The sequence below is a fragment of the Eurypyga helias genome, unplaced genomic scaffold, assembly GCF_000690775.1.
Source record: "Eurypyga helias isolate BGI_N326 unplaced genomic scaffold, ASM69077v1 scaffold24117, whole genome shotgun sequence".
In the NCBI taxonomy this organism is placed as follows: Eukaryota; Metazoa; Chordata; class Aves; order Eurypygiformes; family Eurypygidae; genus Eurypyga; species Eurypyga helias.
In genome coordinates, this window is record NW_010260152.1 from 55,825 (window position 1) to 75,106 (window position 19,282).

Consider the following 19,282-nt stretch of genomic DNA (forward strand, 5'->3'; position numbering starts at 1 on the left):
TCTATATTATTATTTTAAATAAAATTATTCTCTATACTTAATGACCTTTTCGAAGTACTTACTACGTTCAGTCCTATTCAGAACAACAAAATCATAAATTGGTCTCCTGGGATAGACTTTAAATTATAAAAAAGGTACTTTGTGTTGTGTGCAGTACGTTAAAGTTATATTTATATTTATTCTTCCTCACAGATACCAACTCCTATTAATCCATGAGCAGGCATAGAAATTTCTTGTAGCTAAAACAGGAATTCAGTATAAAATGAGACTACACCAATGTTTTTTCAATATAAGTAGCTTGCATATTAAGAAATAATATTAACAATCTTGGCTTTTAAAGAGGAAACGTATGTTGACAGTGTCCATTTGTAATACGTACAGACAGCAACAGCTGAATAAAATGCCTAGCCAAATCAGGTATTCAAGTAATAGTAGGTACACTATAGCCTTCAAATTACAACTGTGGTGGGCTTTGCGCAATAGAGTAATACGGCTTTTCGTACCCATTGAACGGAAAATTAACCTTACTGAAATCAGTGACAAAACTCCCACTAAACAGAACCAGGATTTCTGTCTGTTTAATGAAGTAAGAGTTATGGAGAAACTCTTAAAACTTGGACCCACTACACTGTGCAAGTAGATTTTCTCGGTGGTGGTACCTGCTATGGAATCTAGTAATCTCTGCACGCATTTTCTGTGCCTCAGCTTCACCTTGCTGAACAGGAATCTTCTGTAGTCTGCATGTCACTGAGGTGCAATATCAGCACCTTGAAGCCGAGGCAACAAGACGAGCAGACAGGAAAGCAACGTCATTTTGAGCTCAGCGCCGCAACAACAAAACCACGTGGGTTTTTGACTGCAGTTGGATAACGTGTGGTTCTCGGTGCCTCTTTTTTTTAAAAATACCCAAGTAGCCTAGTGATCCAGCTGGCTCAATAGAATATAATGGTTTCTCAAGAGACTCTAGTTCCATGTTGATCTTAATGGTCACCATTGTTGAAGGAAGGCCTGAGGGTATCATTTTTAGTATTTTTGTGTGACCACTTGAATTCAGATATCACTGTGATGTATTTGTGTGTTTTTCTGTAGTTAATGATGTGTTTTCAGAAATACAGAATGCTTCTAAGAGTATAGCCCAGAAAAGGCAAGATAGAAAAATGTCTGAAATTGGAGTTCAGTAACATAAAACATGGCACTATCTCTGTAATAACTAGAAAATTATGTTAAAAATCTTTTGACAGTGAACAGAAGAGTCTGTGTTGAAATATTGACATAATTTTGCACTATAAATATTTCTTTCTGATCTTACTAGAATATCTTCAAAACCGTTATCAGTGGACATTTGATTATTTCTTAAAATAATGAAATACTGGTTTCTTTTTTACTCTTAAAGCCTCAGCTGCTGATTCATTATTTTCAGATTCTTTCTGACCAAGTACTGATGTCACTGACAGTTTAAATATTTTTGTGAATTTTGCAAACAGTACAAAACAGTGATGCCATTATTAGGGGTAATAGTAGTGAAATCTCAGATGCAGTGGTGAAGAGATTCACTGTTAATAACATTTGACAGTTCTTTTCAGCTGTAGGCAATGGTGCTGATAATCAGCACATCCAGTTAGTTCAAATACCTTTTATGCTTTATGATTAACAAGCAAAATTATAACTGAAGAGATTACTGCCTGGCATCTCTAATTGTCCATAATCTTTTTGTCTTGAAGGGTCTTTAATTATCATATAGAAAAGCAATGTACATTCTTATTATATAGATTTTGTCTACAATATGTTTTATTGTATAGATATTTATTTTCAACAAATAATGTTATATTTCTTTAAGCAATAAGATTATATTTTTCCTTTTTTTCAGTGGACTGTAACTTATGAAGTGTCATTTTTCATTGTGAAAAATGTCCACAAAGTTGTTTAAACAACCACCAGGATGTCTGTTGATCACTGTTAGCATTCCCTTCCTCTTCAAAGAACCAAGCAGTTGGTCTATACAACACCAAAGTGGGGATGAAATTCTGGCTGTACTGAAATCAGCAAGAATTTTACTATTGGTTTCAATATGACAAGAGGTTCTCTAAATGTCAGAAAATATTCCAGGATCCCCAGCATACCGTAATATCATAAGAAGTTTGCTTAAAGATCTAGTGGTCTTTGTTAGCAGTATTGGCTTTGCGTTGTTCTGTGTACGAATAGTGCTAATTTTTGCTCTTTTCAAAAACTTTTACACTTGCAAAATAGCCATGCAGATAGACTGCATGCAGGTAAACTGCAGTCCCATGCAGGTAGACTGCAGCTTGAAAAGAAGCATTTCTTAAAATATGTCATGATAGCGAGACTGATTCCTTATGGTGCTTGATTTGGATCTGGAGTTGTTTGAAGTCACAGACCACCTCTGTTTACTCTGTATTAGCGATTCTCTGTAACAATCCATCTGAGAATTGCAAACATATGAAGATGATTTGATGTTTTTTTTGGGTCTGAGTCCCTCAGAGAAGGGCTGTTTCTTGTCTGTGATTTGCACCAGCTGAGTTGATAGCTGTACAGGTAACATTGAGATCTCTGAGTTGAGGGAAACAGTCAGAAAGTTCGGTTTCTCAGTGCTGACTTGGACATGCTTTTTCTGATATTTTGTGCTTCACTATCCATCCGCTTTTTCCCATTCTTGGAGACTGAATACAGGGCTGGATGAGCCTTTGGTTTGACATGCTGTCACTCTTAAGTTCTTCCATAAGACGCAGGCCAAGTCTTGTCTGGGGCTAAGTTTTCAGAAGTTGCTTCCAGTATTTATAGGCCATGTCCATTTTACAAAAGGAAAATGACTGGAGACACGGCCTGTTTACCTGGCTTAGGTGAACAGGCGAGTTTCATAGTGATATCGAATTTTATCAGTATCCTGTTGTGTTGTCTACAGATCAGTTTCTTAATAGGGCTTGCAACTGGTGCTTCGTAAGTTTACCCTTATGGGATAACGAATAGATAGTGAATAGATTTCAGGATGATCTTAAGCAGATTTTCACTCCTTGTCCTTCCATAAGAATAAAGTCTGTATTTCCTTGAAACATGAAGTCTGCAGATAGAATTGGTCAGGTGCTGCTCTACCCATTTAAATTCTGTGAACTTCAAGACATCCTAGAGCTATGGGACAAACGGGGGAGAAGGCGTACCCTGAAAATATCACTCTTCCTACAGCATCTGTGAATAGCTGCTCTTGGAGAGAACAGGAGGCTTGATAGAATATGGTCTGACCATAAGCAGCCATTCTTATGCATGGTTCTCTAGCCACTCAATTGTCATTCTTAATGATGGGATGCTACTGTTTTCATTCATTTGCTGTAGTAAAAATTTTTTTGTCTCTTTTTCCTGTCTGTTAAGCTTGTTCTCCCTGCAAAGTAGGTCAATCTAGTACATTCACTTGCAGTTTTACAGTCCTTTCCTTAGTTTTTCTTCCTTTTGCAGATTTTCTGGTTGAAGCCTGATTTTTCCTCTCCTACAGGCTCAAATTGCAATACTTACTATACTTCTTGTTCACCTACTACAGTGTTGCCAAGGAGTACCATGCGTTTCCTAGGCTAAGTAGGAGGTCTTTAGATATTGGAAGAACATGCTGAGTCATTTGGAGACTAAGAATTCATCTTAACAAAAGAAATTACCTAAATTCTTCTGGAAGAAGTTTATAGATTTTTGAAATTTTAAATGACAGTGTTGTAACTGGATTTCCTCAACATTGTATTGGGTGTTATTGCAAGTGACAAAAGCTAAAGAGTCTGATGGCCTTGCACATTAACTTCACGGAGTGCTTTGATTTTGTTGAACTTATATGCAGTCTTCTGTTGCCAATTCAGATATCTTAGTTTCTATTTTTGGTGTCTCAGGTGACCATTTTTTTATCACTGTTTAAGAAGAAGTCTTTTAAAGAGTTTAGGAGAATTACTCAATGTAGCTGGTTAAATGCAAGTGTCTTCTATTTCTTCCCTTATAGTATTTGCTCAATTTAAATGTTAAAGACTACATAGATGAAGAACTTTCTATTTTGTTGCTCACTGATAGGTTATGTTAGAGGAGAAAACCGTAGTTTAAGCTTTCCAAAAAACACATGCTGTTGCTAGGTTCAAATGGATATCTGTATTGTGTCTACATGCATGAACCCTGACATGTATTGGGAATACAGCAACCCTGGGGTTAGAATCCAGTCTGCTCTGATAAAACCTGTGTTATCTAAGTACATCAGTCAGTAGAACCAGTTGAATAAAAAGAATATTTTGATGCAAAAAAGGAAAGATTTCTTGGTGGAAATTTTTCCCTTTTTCATTATTTCTATCTTGACAGTTTTATTTTGAAAGAAGGGTGCCAACCTCTGGAAGTCTTATTTTCTCTTCTCCTGCAGAAAGTTGAAAGCTTTACTAAGGGTAAACTTATATATATTTAATAACTGCTTTATGATGAAACAGTTTATAAGGATACTCAGTTCATCTTCAACTTTGCAGTTTGACATCTCCCCCAAAGAAGGGTGTTAAATCTGTCCCTTAAACTAAGAGAACAAATGTTTTTCTCTTCTGAATGATGTCAGGCCTTGTGGAATAGTTCTGTGACCATTAACTTACTCTGGGGCTATGTCTTATACGGAACATGACATGGTCTCCATTTCTGGGCAGCAAACTTGGGATGCAGGAATACGGGAGAGCACATAAGAGTATATTAGCACTATCTAATGAGGTAGCTTACTGATTTGCCCTCGGCTTTTGTCCTTAGTTATCCACACTATTAGTTCACTGCCAGACCATTTGCTGAGGTTAAGTACCTGTTCCCTTTTCAGATGTACCTCTGGGAATATATGTCCCCATGGCAGACTATATGAATGAAAAAGCAAGAGATTTATAGTCCCTTAACTTGAACATGATATCCTGTCAGACGCTGTACCCTCCAACTTTTTCACACACACATGCCTCACCAGTGCATGCTTCTCATATCCTTCTTAATTATTTATAAAAGAGCACTTTGAACAAGTTTTCCTTCCTCTCCTAAAATAATAAATGTAATTCAGTAGGGCCACTGTGGGTAATGCAAGATTTTTGAGTGTAAAAGATGTATAGGAATAACCACATCAGAAATTACCAAGGCTAAATAAATTCTTATGTCTATGAATATTTATATACATCTCATAAAAATTCTCTGATCTACATCAGACATTCAAGAACATTAGATGTTCAGTGCATAGACTAGCAGAACATAATTGCACTTTGCAAACATATTTCATGTATGCATGTTTAAACATTTCAGATATGTGTACCCTAATCATATATTTTTAAAATCATTACTTTCTTAGTTTCTCCTTCAACTTTTGATTAGTGAATTTGTGTGTAGACACAGCTGCAGATTATATTTACTTAACTAGAGTTCTGATTTCAATGAGGTGTCGGTACACCACACTACACTCTGTAGTAGAGTTTTCATCTCTCTGCATGTGATTCCTGTGCCAGGGAAGTGGGTCCTGCTGTTGTATTACTGCTATAATAGATTGACTGCGATAGTTTTCTTTTTTAGTAGTAGAGAAAGAGTTTGTCTACTTCTGATGGCCTCACTTTAGGAAAGATGCAAATAATTAAATTGGAGTGATTCCACCCTCAGTCCTCACTTGAGAAGTCTACAGGCAACTGTGCTCTTTAATGCACAATTTTAAGTGATTAAGAGCAATGTTAGCAATTAAGCATTCAAGAAGGGACACACAAGCAAATTTTTAGGCAACTTACGAAGTAGTTTAAAGCATCAGATAACAATCTAAATATGAAAAGAAGAAAACTGCTGCAATGCCAGTGTTATATTTGTCAAACTTGAGTGGGATCCATTGTGATGTAAAATTTCTTTATGCCAGGCACTTGCAGAACAACATTTAGTTAATTTCTATTAGTCAGTGATTGTTCAGCCCAGTGTTCAATTCTGCTCTCCTTTCCTGCAAGAGGAAAGGTGCAAACCAGTAGACAGTCCTACCAAGGCACAAGGGTAATTTTATCTCACTTAGAATGAAAGGTCCAACAGTCCTTTCCAGATGCTGTGCACAGAATTATCTGGTGTGGTAGGCCTTTGAAACTTCTTATCAGCACACAACATTTCTGTTTTTGGAAAATGTCTAATTTGAAATACTGAAATAATTTTTTTTAAAGTCTTTTTATAAAGAGCATTGTTCAGTGGTCTTTTTGTCCTTGTCTACTAGGTTTCAAGGGGGTTTATGTCAAATGCACAAAGTCTTTGTGGGACCCTGTCAATCTTGTCACTGAAAGGAAGAAAATGTCCTGACTTTGTACCAGAGCTTTCATGAAACCTTGAAACTGAATTTGGAAAACTGCCTCACCTTTGGGGTATGGTTGGCTGGAAAGCTTTCACCACTAAGAAAATTACTGTTCCATCCCTATTCGATACTTTCCATATCTTCTATTATGTGAAATACTGGATACAACTGCATATGTAAAAATATTTGGGAATGAGAATATCTTGGAATACAACACATTACAGTGGAGCGTCTCCTTGCTCTCTAACTCTTTTTGTTGACTATCTAGCTTCATAATTATGCAATTTTCAGATTAATGACATTTTCATCCTTAGAAATTAATAGTTCAGAATAACAGAGCATGATGAGAAATGATAACGAGTCCTGAAGTTTAGCAGCAGTTAGCAAAGGAAGCCATATATATTTACTGTCCTCCAGAAAATAAATTAACTAATTCTACCATGAGTCTGTGATAGTTCTGACAGCTTGAAGAATTACTATTGTCTTATTTAATTACAACGTTTTAGTAAGTTTACATATTTTAAGTTGAAAATAGTATCTTAGCACATAAATTCTGTATGTTGTGGTTACTGCTATTTTTCCTGCACTCAGAAATGGCCATTATATTTAAATGTTAGGTTTTTAATACTGTGAGGACACCAAAAATCAGATTTATATTATGAAAACATCATTTAATTGAAATAATTTTAAGTTTTATGAAACATTAATCATGAACAGAATGTCTGTATGGAACATTAATTTGAGGCAGTAAGAATAAGCAGCTGCAGTTTCCTGATATGGTATCTGCAGCATTTATATTAATTATCTCATAACATAGACTAACTGAAGGAGAAAATTCATTATGTTTAGTTAAATAGGGAAATCAGAATGCTTTTATTTGTTAATTTCAAGGTATCTTCATAAAATCATTGGCCCTAGAGGTAACAGATGGCTAATAAACTTCATGAACTTATAAAAATAGAAATATACATATGAAGTTTTTTAATTTACAGCCTTAAAAAAAGTTTTGATTTTGCATATGGGACTGTAAAAACATAACTGAAATGACTGTCCCATCCTTTTGTTACAAGTTTTAAGGGCTTTTTGTCCCTCTGCCAAATTTACTGGTTCTGTGCAATCACATTTCTTTTTGCCATATGTTATTTTTCCTATTTGTGACAGAGATGATAGAGAGTTAAAAATGCTGCCACATATTGCAGGAATTGTAAAGCCATTTGCATGCGGTTTTAGTTCTGGTGTTCTTAGACCTTTAGACTTAATGGGGACTAGTCCTTAATCTGGAACCAGGAATTTTCAGTTCAAGCAATCAGTTCCTCAGGTCTAAGTTCATGAACCTATGCAGAATGGCAGCCTTGCAGGGTACCGGCGCTGAGTAGGTATGCTTTATGTAAATAGATACCTACTATGTAAACCAGTTTACTAGATGCTGTCTTTAAAGGCAGCACTGAATTCTAATGGCAGTATTAGGGTTACCACATTTTCACAAAGAGCCCTGGAAAAGAAATACATTTATTAAATGCACGTACTGGGTGGGCATCTCAGATCCGTAAGATTTACTGCGCAGCCATACAGTAGCGCTGCAGTTAATGCATTGAAAGGGCATTGCACTACATAAGCATCAGCTGTGGACTTGCTCTCAATAATCCTCCTTACAGGTGGGTCAGAGTTGCTGCTGTAACCAGGTATCTGGATGTCTAGCAGTCCTGGACACATGGGTGCAATCCTCCAGGTACGGCATGAGAAAATGCTCTTGGGCTTTTCAGGGAAACCAGCATAGAGTTACAAGGTAGCAGGTAGTATGATACTGTTCCTTGTAAAGAGGGGTAGTCTTTCTTACAGTGAGGAAACTTCATGGGAATGGCCCCAGAATCATAGCACACGAATGACTGAACACTGCCTGGAGCAACCTCATGTAACTAGCCCTGCTTGTAGCAGAGGGTAAGAGTGGATAACTTCTGGAGTTCGCTTCCAACACAAATGAGTGTGTGATCTTACGCAGTGATTCCAACACATAGAAAAAGTTGGGATGATCATAAGTCTTGCTCTAGTATACACTGATTGTTAAGTTACCTGCCTCACATGTAGTAATTCCTTGTTGGCTGTAGGAGGTGGTTGATGTGTATCCTGTTCTGCATATTGTCCATATGCTCTCTTGTATTTAATTCTTAGCTATTTTATTATGTTTACATGAATTTATGAATACAGTTTTGCCTGGTTGCATGAAATTGTATGTGCTGGGGATGATCATCTGCAGTTCTGGTTGTACAGGGTGCGTATCTTGCCAGACAAGATAGAGTTGTGCGGCAAGCGACAGTGGAGTACCACATTGTGTCTTAGAGGTGTGCCTTCTGGCAGGGCAAGGTACTTCGTATCTCACTCTGAAGCAAGGCCTTAATCTTTCTCCTACAACTAGCCATATTGTCAGTAAATCATTGTTTTTAGGCTAACTGGCCATTAGGGGATTAAAGAATGGAAGTATCACACTGTGTTATGTTATGTAAAAGCTTTAGGAGTATTCTGGCTGTGGCACACAGAATATAGATCAGTGGGTGAGTTCTACACTTAAATTACTGTTAAACTCTCTGCTAATAATTTCTTGAGGTTTATATAGCTTCCTTTACAACTATTAGGTGTTCTGCTCTTGGAACTGAATGTTGAACTGAGGTCTGCTCCTGGAAATGTAGGTGAAAATATCTCTCCCCAAAGTTTCTATCTACAGCCTTGTGGTCCCATATACTATTGTGAATGATGCTACATAGCGTGGGGTGTGTTTATTACTTTTTTTTTTCTAAATCATTTTTTGACCCTTCAGTTAACAAAAGCTACTCCTTAATACAACAGTATTTCAGTGTGCTTATTATTTTAATATGATAATGATTTACACTTGTTAAACTACAGATAATTTTATATATATGTCTGTTTATATAAAAGTATGCACTGTTAAAATATCTTATTTTCCCTTATGCCAGAAAGCTAGATTAAATATGTTAGTGAATTCAATTTGTTATGCTAGTCCAAAAATATGTTCTGCATGTCTTTATAGCTTTCAGTAGCACTATTTTTACTTCATCAATTAGCTTGAGTTGAAAGGCACTGGAAGAACATGTACTGATTAGCATTTTCAAATATTCTACTTCCAATCAGTAAATTATATTCAAATGCCAACACAAATTGTAACATTTACTGTATGTGAAAACAAATTGAACAGTTGGTTTCACCTAACATTTAAATAATATTTATTATAAAGATATTTCTGGATTGTGTACCTGTAAGTTTTCAGATCCCTTCATTTTTTACATAGCCATATATGTTGGTTTTAAAAGACAGGCAATGTTTATTACTTTAAATGACAGGAGGCTCCAAGTAACCTTTGAGCTAGTGACTTCATTTTACCCCATACCAATTCTTTTAATGGCTACTAGAATGGATTGTAATTGTGGGAATGCCTTGCATTGGCATTAGACAAAATCAGAAATACTTCTTTGTAGGTTCCTGAAGTGGATTAATGTGATATAATATGCATTTTTCTACTACTGTCTAACCTTCTACAACATTTACTGTCTGTCTTTTGATTCATCTCTCAGGCTTACCAGGTGACATAATAGTCTAAATTAAGTCATCTTGACCTATTTTGAATCAGTACAGACCAATGCATACAACAATTTCAGCAGCATGTATCTTTAGAAGCTGATCACCAGGATGAAAAGTCCCTAAATGTATTCCAGAATGCATCAACCTAGTAATAAATATAATTTTTCGTTGTATAGCATAACGCTCAGCAAGCATGTTTCAATGGCAAATAGCATTCCAGTAAACAGAGTGTTAGGCTGATCCTCTCTGTTACAGAATACAAGGTTTATTCACATAAATCCATGTGAATTAAGGTGGAGTGCTGAGGCAGGTACTGTACTGAGACAGTATGCAGATCAGAAACAAAGCCAATGTAGACATTTTCATTAAATATACCTGAATTATTTTGTGACATAAAGATTTTAGTGAAGCGTAACTCGAGATTATGTTGTGCAGCCCAGGTCCTCAGAAAAATAATTGTGTTTGTAACTGCGATAATGTCTGAACATTTTTTTTTCTGCTTCTTATGACTTTCTGAAATCTACTTTTTAGACTGAAGTCTTTTACATCTGTTCTGTGTTCATATGAATGTCCTTGGAAAAACACTGATAAGTTTCTGTTTGAGTAGGAATTATTTATTTTACTGTTTTAAATGTTATTTTGCTACTTCTTTCCTTTTTTTGTGTCAAAACAGGATCAAAAGTCAGAGGTGTGATAAGTGCTTTTAGAAAAAAACTTTCATATAGTTGAAGTTACTTGACATTCAAAATCATATTTTTAACGTGTCGAAAATGTTAGAAAGGATTTTATACTTTTTTAATAACGCTGATGATAAGAAGCTTCAGTTTGTGTATGTATGGTTGCCTCAGTTCATGGAACATTAATGGGATTCTTTCTTTAGTCTGAGGGCCTTCATTTACTCAGAATGTACAAACATTGCCATAGTAATTTTGGTCACAGTATTGAAATATGATTTTATTATGAAACAAAAAGGAAGGGAAAATTGCATAGTAATATTATACTTACAGTGATCTTGAATCTGTGTACTAATTTGATATAGATATACTCAAAGAGCTGATAACAAACAAAGCTTATATCTAAGCACCACCTTTTTTATTCCTTGAATGACCTAAGAAATTCTGTTATTTTCCAGTAATTTTAATCATATGTTCACAGACAGTGATATGTGTGGCAAAAATCAATGTACTTTTTAGCATTACTTTTATATATTTAGCATTCTTTTTTTGCTGGACTGAATGTGTGAGCAATTAGACCATACTCATGTTTTGTGTGAGCAGTTATATTTCTTACCTAAATATTTTCTGTCCATGGTGACATGGGTACAGAGAAGTCATTGCTGGCTATCCTCTAAATATGTGTTTTTTCATAAATGAATTTACTAACTGAAAACGTTTGGCAAAAATGGAGGTAGATTTTTCTAACTTTTGATCAACTCTGCTTGCTTTATGCTTCTTAAGACAGTAATATAATTATCACATGTCTTCTTTTGATAATGAATTTGCTCTTAGGTAATCTGAACTTTGCTTCCTTCGTGCTTTGAAACTTGGATGCTTCCTACTTTTTTAAGTTTAGGCAGAAAATATTTTAATTTCCAAATAATTTTCAAAGTATTTCAGACATTAATTGCATTACCTGCTGTCTGGTTCACTGAAACTGTAAGATGTTTTATAAAGTGAATAATCTTACCCTGGGCTGATGCACAGTGTAACACCATTGTGCTGTGGTCAGTCTACTGCTGTACAAGCCTAGTTGTCAAGGTAATGCTGAAAGAAGGAAGAGACTGGGGTGTCAGGCTGCTGCGGGAGCAGGATCTTAGCCCAAATAGCCCATCACACAGTTTCTCTGGACATGTCACTGCTACTTCCATGGAAGTGAGAAGGTGGTAAACCAGAAGTGTAGTGCCAGTGACAGCTACTTTCCTGAAACAGTAGTCTGTGTACCCAAGACAGGGATGAGAACAGGAAGCTATGACATCCTGTTCCACACCTAGTCCTTACAGTGGCTGAATGTTACTCAGATATGGGCCTGTTCTTTTTCCAGGGTAGAAAGCACAGGAAATTGAGATGACAAGCAGAAAGCACAGGACTTATTTAGGAAGTGAGAGAAAAGGAAAGAAAAGTTTATCCAAAAGTCTCAATACAGTGAATCCTCCCCACCTCTCATTACATTAAAGCTGACAGGCCCATCACCAAGCTCCCCGAAGTCCTACTTCCCAGACTTTGTTTGCCCAGTTTTTTTCTGTTATCAAAGATATTTTCTTCCTGAAAACAGATACTTTTTGTTTTAATGGACTTTTTTCAAGATGGTAAGACTTGAGACAACTCTGTTCAGCAGATTGATAGAGAATATAGATAGAACGTAGATAATTTTAGGCCATATTTAGTATTCAATAGTCTGTTTGAAGTTTGCACTACATATAGAAGTTCTTAAGGCAAAATTTCCCCCTAGATTGTACCTGAGTATGGTACTTGCCCTGTAAGCCAGAAATTATGCTGTTCTCATAACTTGAGAATGACTACTTGATATGCCACTTAACACTTGTTGCAGTCTGATCAGATTGATCCAAATTAAAAAAAAGCTAATGTCCAAACCAACATTAAAACAAGCAGCATTCATGATGTATTAGGATATGGTAGCCCCTATTCTTATGAATAAGTTTGAAACATGGTTGTAAAGCATAGCTGTACAAAGAGCTGTTAAAGAGTAACACTGATCTTGAATTGTCCTGGAATTTGCTTTTAGATACCCATGCATACCGAAAAAACCCACTTTAATGGAAATTTGTAAACTATGGCTTCTGCCATGTAACATTATGGTTATATTCAGTTTTCTAATTTACTATGCATATGTATGACAGCTATAGAGCATTTTCCAGATTATTTTCCCAATGTAAGTACATGCAAAAAAGCTAATACCTGATTTCTGTTGTAATGTGTTTGTAACTTGACATAGAAGCAGGTTCGTGCAAGTTGGAATGTTTCGTGTACTGTGTTAATACTGATGACATTTATTTGGATTATCTTTGAAATATTAATCATAGTACATTTAGAAGTACAATCTTTGAAGCACTTTTGAGATAAAAATCATCATTTAAATTGTCAAGCAAAGTTTGGGAAAAGGGTTATAAGAAGTTGCAGTTGGATGAATACCCCTAACTTGAGATCTGATGTGGGATGTGTCTGATGTCCAAAATGTGTTAAATGTACCTTCCATTTTGAAATGAACACAAGGAGCACAGAAAATGTAATTTTATGTCATGTTGTGCATGACGGTGGCTAATACCAGATGCTGAAAAAGCAAGCTGTGTTTTATTCTTCTACCTAATAGCCAAAGGGGCACTATCTCCTTTTCTTAGTGCTTTGTTTTTAATGAGCTTAGGAGACAATCAGCTGCAGTATATCTATTTGGCTGCTTCTGCAGAAGGGAGGAATCCATATATTCTCTCCATCACGCAGCTGCCATGTTCATCTTTACGTTAATGTTATTCAAGATGAGCTTTTACTTGTAGCTGGCACTTCCTCATTCTCCCCCTTTTATATATATGTACACACACACACACACACATATATACATGGATATATGCGTATGTCTCTACCTGTAAATGAGCTTACATGCTGGCTCTGAGGAGGTCACCTTAGCATCAGAGGTTAATCAGAGTAGCACTGCATACAGGCAAGTTAGAAGTCGACGAAAGTAGCCAGGTACATGCACCAGATTAATGTAGCTATGTTATTTCTGGGATCTGTGGTGGTATTGCACAGTATTGGGCAGGGTGGATGAATCAAAGCGGTTAGATGGCAAGTCAGGTGCCCCTAATGATTGTGCTATGCTCCACATCCTCTGATTCAGTTCTAAAAGTCTTTTTCTTAAACCAAGGGTGAGTAGTTAGAGAAGGGAACAATATTGTTCTATTTCACCTATAATAAGGAGGAGAAATTAAAGAGGAGCAGAGTGTCCCAAATTAATATTTGGTTCTTTATGCTGACCTGTGAGCTGGTGCAAGGATTCGTAAAAGGAAGGTGTCATTGTAGGCAATGTAGAAATCCCACCAGTTTGAATTATGATGTGTAGTCTTGGCTCAGGAGACCATTTTCATCTAGTTGTTGTGATACAACATATTTGACCATACATGCCCATATATCATTAAAAAAAAAAAAAATCTACCTTTCCCTATCGAATTATCAGAAAAAAGAAGTTTCATTACACAAGAGAAAAGCACAAGTGTTATAAAAATATCAGTTCATAATATACGCAAATACAAATATAGATTTTGACTAAGTCATTCATGGAGAGAACCAAATTCTCAAGAGAGGCTTCAGCAAGGAATGAATAAACAAATACTTGGATGCCTGCTGTTGTACAGGCATTGATAGCTGTTGACTTAATGACATATTTCAGTCTTGCTCTGAACTACAAATAGGTGTTTCACAGTGTTGTTTGGTTTAATGAAGTGTGCTGAAGGCTCACCAAATATTACTGATTGCTACATAACAAAGGAAAAGTAAGCTGAACTGGAGATTTATTTTCAAGTGTGTTACTGTGAAGCTCTGCTGACTTGGGAATGAGTCCTCAGACTGTAGCTTAGGCGGTTACTGGTAGGCATGGAAAATGATCCTGAATTGGAAGTTGTAACTGCTGACAAGGGTGGTGGAAGGTATTTTGTTACCTAGGCAAGCGTAAATCCAGTGCCTTTCCTACTTTTGTCATCTCCTGGATCTTACTATTTCTCTTGTCTTCTCCCAGCTTCTGTGAAACACATGAAATGGGAAAACAAGGGTTCTGGAAGGAATATCCACTTGCTCCAAGCACACCTTCTCTTTGCCTTCTCCAGCAGCTTAATAGTGAAGGCGAATAGGCCTCCTCACTGCATATCTGCTTCTGCTGCTGGCTCCAGTACTAACTACCTGTAGTACTGTACAACACTTCAGCCAGTCTGCTGCTGATCTGCTCCTCTTGGTGCTACGGATGTTGTCTTTGGTCTTGCATGCTTGGTCTGCCTTTGCTGTTTCTGGTCGAAGAAGCCATTCTTTCTGTCAGCAAGTGGCCTGTTGGCAGTGAGGTGCTCACAAACCCTGGCTGCTTGAACTATGTTCACCCAAATAAGCTTTCAGGACAGTCTTGAAGCACTTTCTCTGTCAACCCTATTTCCTCTTTACACATCTTCAGCATAGGAAAGCAAGTTGGGTGTTCCTCCATTATCTCCCTAAATCACATCTCTGACCTGTTCTGGTAGGACTTTCGTTTACTATTGCTTTAATGAACATAGAAATGAAATTCCAAAGACTGTCATGCATGTCTCTGCCATGCAGCCTCATCTACAGTAAGATGTGAAAATGCGTGTGTTAGAACTGCTTATAGTAGTTTGCAAAGGATGTTTTTAATCTCTAGATATATATATAACTTCATAACTGCTTTATAAATCAGCATTTATTTCTGAGGACTTAATTGGGTTTTGGAGGCAAAGCTAAGTAATGAAACTGAACTTTATGAATTAAAGAAAACTGTGGAACATGTATTTTACATGTTTTGCCTTTTTTTAGTATAGTTTGGAAAGTTCAATTTAGCACCCAGGAAGAAAACATTAAACAGCTCTGCATTTTGTTTTTCAGTGTGCAGTGACCTGGAATTCAGGGAGGTTGCAAACAGATTGAGAGACTGGTTTAAGGCACTTCATGAAAGTGGAATTCAGAATAAGAAGACTAGGATGGTTCAAAGGCCTGAAAGAACCAGTAAGAGATTTCTACTTGTCTTATTTGATGTTCTTTTTGATACTTTCCTGTACTTATGTATTTCCATTGCTAAGACTTTCCTTATTCTCATGTGCTTTAAGTAGGCATGTGTATGAAAATATAACTGTGCTTTTATAAAGTTAATTTCTTATTTAAAACTATCTTTCATTAACATGAAGAGGAAGCTATGAATTCCTATGGAGTGTGTTTCCCTGAACTTGGCCACCACTGGCTGCTAACCTTAGTTCATTCGTTATTAACTTTTTCAGTTCTGGGATTTTTGTTTTTAAAGCTTTTATTTGATTGCTATTTGTAGCATTACATTTTCTTTTTTTTTTTTTTCCTTTTTTTTTCTTCAAGAAATCCATTCATTTAATTGGAAATGCCATTTCTCTGTGTGATTTTTCATGCAAAAGAAATAGGAATAATTCTGTAAAACACAATGAATTAAAGGTGATTCTGTGTTATCTGGCCGTACTTCTCTTAACATTGCGAAAAATTGTTTCCGAGGTAAGGTTGTAATACAGTAATGTCGTTTTAATTGATATTGGGGAAGAAAACCCCACATTTAAAAACATATTTCCAATTTACATTCTGGTTGGTTCAGAACATGATCTGTTTCTCTTCCAGTAATGAAAACAACAGAAATACAAGGTTTGCAGCTCTTAAGTAGGCATTTATTGTTTAGTAATAAATAAAATGTATAATAGAGCTAGTGTTAGCACATCGCTCAGTTAAAGGTCAGCTGAAACATTGCGTGGGCTCCTGCTTCTTGCTGAATACTCACTTTCTTGAGAGTAACACCCTGAATAGGTAAGGTCAAAAATGCAACACAGCTGTTTAGAAGACTCATAATACAGTAAAAGTTCAAAAAGAAATTTGGGCAGTGATAAAAGAACCATCTGTAGAGCTGTGAAGTACTGCAGCGTGCATAAATAAAAACTCAGTGTTTTCAAGTAATTTGCTTATATGTAATGCAGGAATGTAAAATTAATACTTCAAATGCATTAACTATAATGGAAGCACAAAGCTCTAGGGTGTGAGATTTTTCTCTTAGACATTTTTCTTGGCCTTTTTTTTTTTTCTTAAGCACACAGGCGTCATTGATAAGACCTAGTATATATTTGAGACAGTTATTTGTATCATGATGTGTATGTGTTCTACTCGCATTTATTTTAGCACTTGTTTGTTTGTTTGCAAGTTTATACTTTATAATAGCAAACAAAGACTGGATTTAGATTTTAGATCTATGATTTTAGTATGTGTGACTGAAAATGCAAGTGTCTTGTAGATTTTTGGACCTTGCCAATTTTTAGACCTAGAAAAATGTTATGAGATCCAAACTCGTTCCTTTGTTTTCAGACTTAAATGGTCACTTACTATAACATTAGCAACACTTGTAAGATTGAGTGGTGTCTACCTAATGTTAATTTTATATCTAGTACATCCTAAATGTTCATGTTCTGGCACTTCATGTACAATGCAGAAGATAATAACCATCATCTTAATGTAGACCAAAGCAGTTGTAAGATATAGGGGTATTTTTAGAACAGATTGTTCATGAAGCTTCATTGTTTGAAGCGCTTTGGTCTCTGAGGTCTGTGAGCATGAGGAGCCTCTCCTGCAGAAAATTTTATGATGCCATTCTGGTTAGCTTTCTTGAAAATTTTAGGGTCTTTGGGATATTTCCCACCTAACCTGAGCTAGTAAAGGAATCTTTCTAGGGCAGATAGAGAGATGCATTTACCTTTAAAAATCCTTCAAATTATGTTCTCTATGAATATGGTTGTTCCAACTGGGGGGAAAAATCGGGGTTTCTGGCCCAGTTTTCAGAATTTCCTTTTGGAAGCCTTCAAAGTCACGAAGTTCTCTCCTTTGTTATAAAAAATTCCCAGGTACTTTAGGAGGTATGTGAAATTTTAGGCACAAGTTAGATCCTACCCTACTGTATTTTTGAGAGACAGAATCAAGAGTTAATTTGGATGGTGAAGAATAGTCTTTTCCAGGCTCTTTTTCATCAACAGATAAGAAAATACAATCTTTGAGGAAAAACCTGTTTTCATTATATGACTGGCTTTAAATTTAAAATACTAGGTCACTGTGTCTCTGTAAACACACAAAGAAACAAAACCAATGATAACCATTCAAGATGGTAATGTCCTTTCTAACACCATTAAGAATTTTTTAAAACTGTTCTTCAACAACTAAACTGTCAAGTATTGACCCTGATGAAATCCCTCATAGTCAGTCTCCAAAGTCATAATAGGTCCAAGACTTCAGGCACACTAATTTTCAGCTATAACAAGGAGTCAAAGCTTTATTTGGGGGATTTCTGAGAGCTACACCTAGAAATAAATCTTGCAAAGAACTTATTAATCATACATTATGATGTAATCATATATACGACATGCGACAGTGACCTGTACAGAACAGCTATGACAAAAAGCCACCTGAATGCAACTTCCCCTTTCAGAGTCCTAATTATTCTAGCAGATCCCTAGAGTTGTGCATTACCCTCGGGGAGTTAAAAATTTGTTTTGGCACCCTTTCCCCCAGGCTGTCCTTTATTCTTGTCATGGAGTCCCTTCCTCACTGAAAAAACATTCTGCATTTAAAAAACCAATTTGTGACATCCTTTCTGGTTGTCTGTTTGGATTTAGGATTTTTCATATTTCAGTCTCTCCGGTGGCACTTGGGACAGGATTTATTAAAAGGCTTGAGCACAGTCCTTCTGACCAAGGTAGATGTGATGCAAGTTTATAGTGCCTTGTTGGTACTTTTCAGAGTTTTTCTAGCTGTTAAACAGTCCACATTAATCTATGTAATCACTACTATTGTTTCTAAACAAACCAAACAACAGAGTTTAAGTTGTTCTGCCAGAGCCATCGATATGCTGATAAAAAGTTAAAAATGTCAGGTGCCTACATTGTTGTGTTTTTTTACAAGTTACATGATTTTGTTTAACTGACACATTTTTGCCAAAATTTTTTGCCAGTAATGCAGACTAGAATATTTCAAGTAATTATTAGGATCTGATTTCCAAAATCCCTTTTGTGTCAAGATGTATCCAGATTGCACAAAGCTAGAAGTATCATTACTATAAATGGTAGATAAACCCTTGAATCTTGTCCTCAGGCTATTTGTGGTCTAGATAGATAAGCTAAAGGGGAAAAGAATACTTTGCCCCATACTGCAGTAATACCCCCATTATTATTCCTTTGTGGATCGGGAAATAAGTAGCTGAAAAAATCAGTGAAATTTTATGTACCTGTGTAAAGTCTTTTAAAATATTTGTTCTATTTCTGTATTCTGTGTTCACTTTTCCAGGCTTCAGGATGCAAACTTTCACAGGTGTTTAAGGGTCATTGCAGCTGTTCTTTGTTTCTTTTCTGTGTACCTTCTGTTGCAAAATGAGAGTCAGTTTATCGTAAGACCTGTAGTACCTCCCCCATGTCTTCCCCTAACCCAGGCTCCACTCCTATATGTGTAATCTCAGTGAGCAGGAGTACGTTACAACTTCAGGTGACAGAGAACTTTATGCCTAATGCTGTCTCCTTCTTGGGCTAGTATGGAGCCAGAGGAGTCTCACCTAGATCAGCACTTTTATCAACAGCAGATAAGATGCATGGTATTCACATCTGCTTGGTCCTCTCTTTATTTTAGTCATTCC

General features: G+C 36.2%; 1 protein-coding gene across 1 annotated transcript in view; it reads left to right on the forward strand.

Moving 5' to 3' along the window:
- SPOCK3 (sparc/osteonectin, cwcv and kazal-like domains proteoglycan (testican) 3) overlaps nucleotides 1-19,282 on the forward strand; it is a 66,856-nt gene that overhangs the window by 33,890 nt on the left and 13,684 nt on the right. Inside the window, exon 3 of the mRNA XM_010154949.1 lies at nucleotides 15,493-15,612. Within this exon, the coding sequence (XP_010153251.1) occupies nucleotides 15,493-15,612 (120 nt within the window). The remainder of the gene's footprint in view (nucleotides 1-15,492; nucleotides 15,613-19,282) is intronic.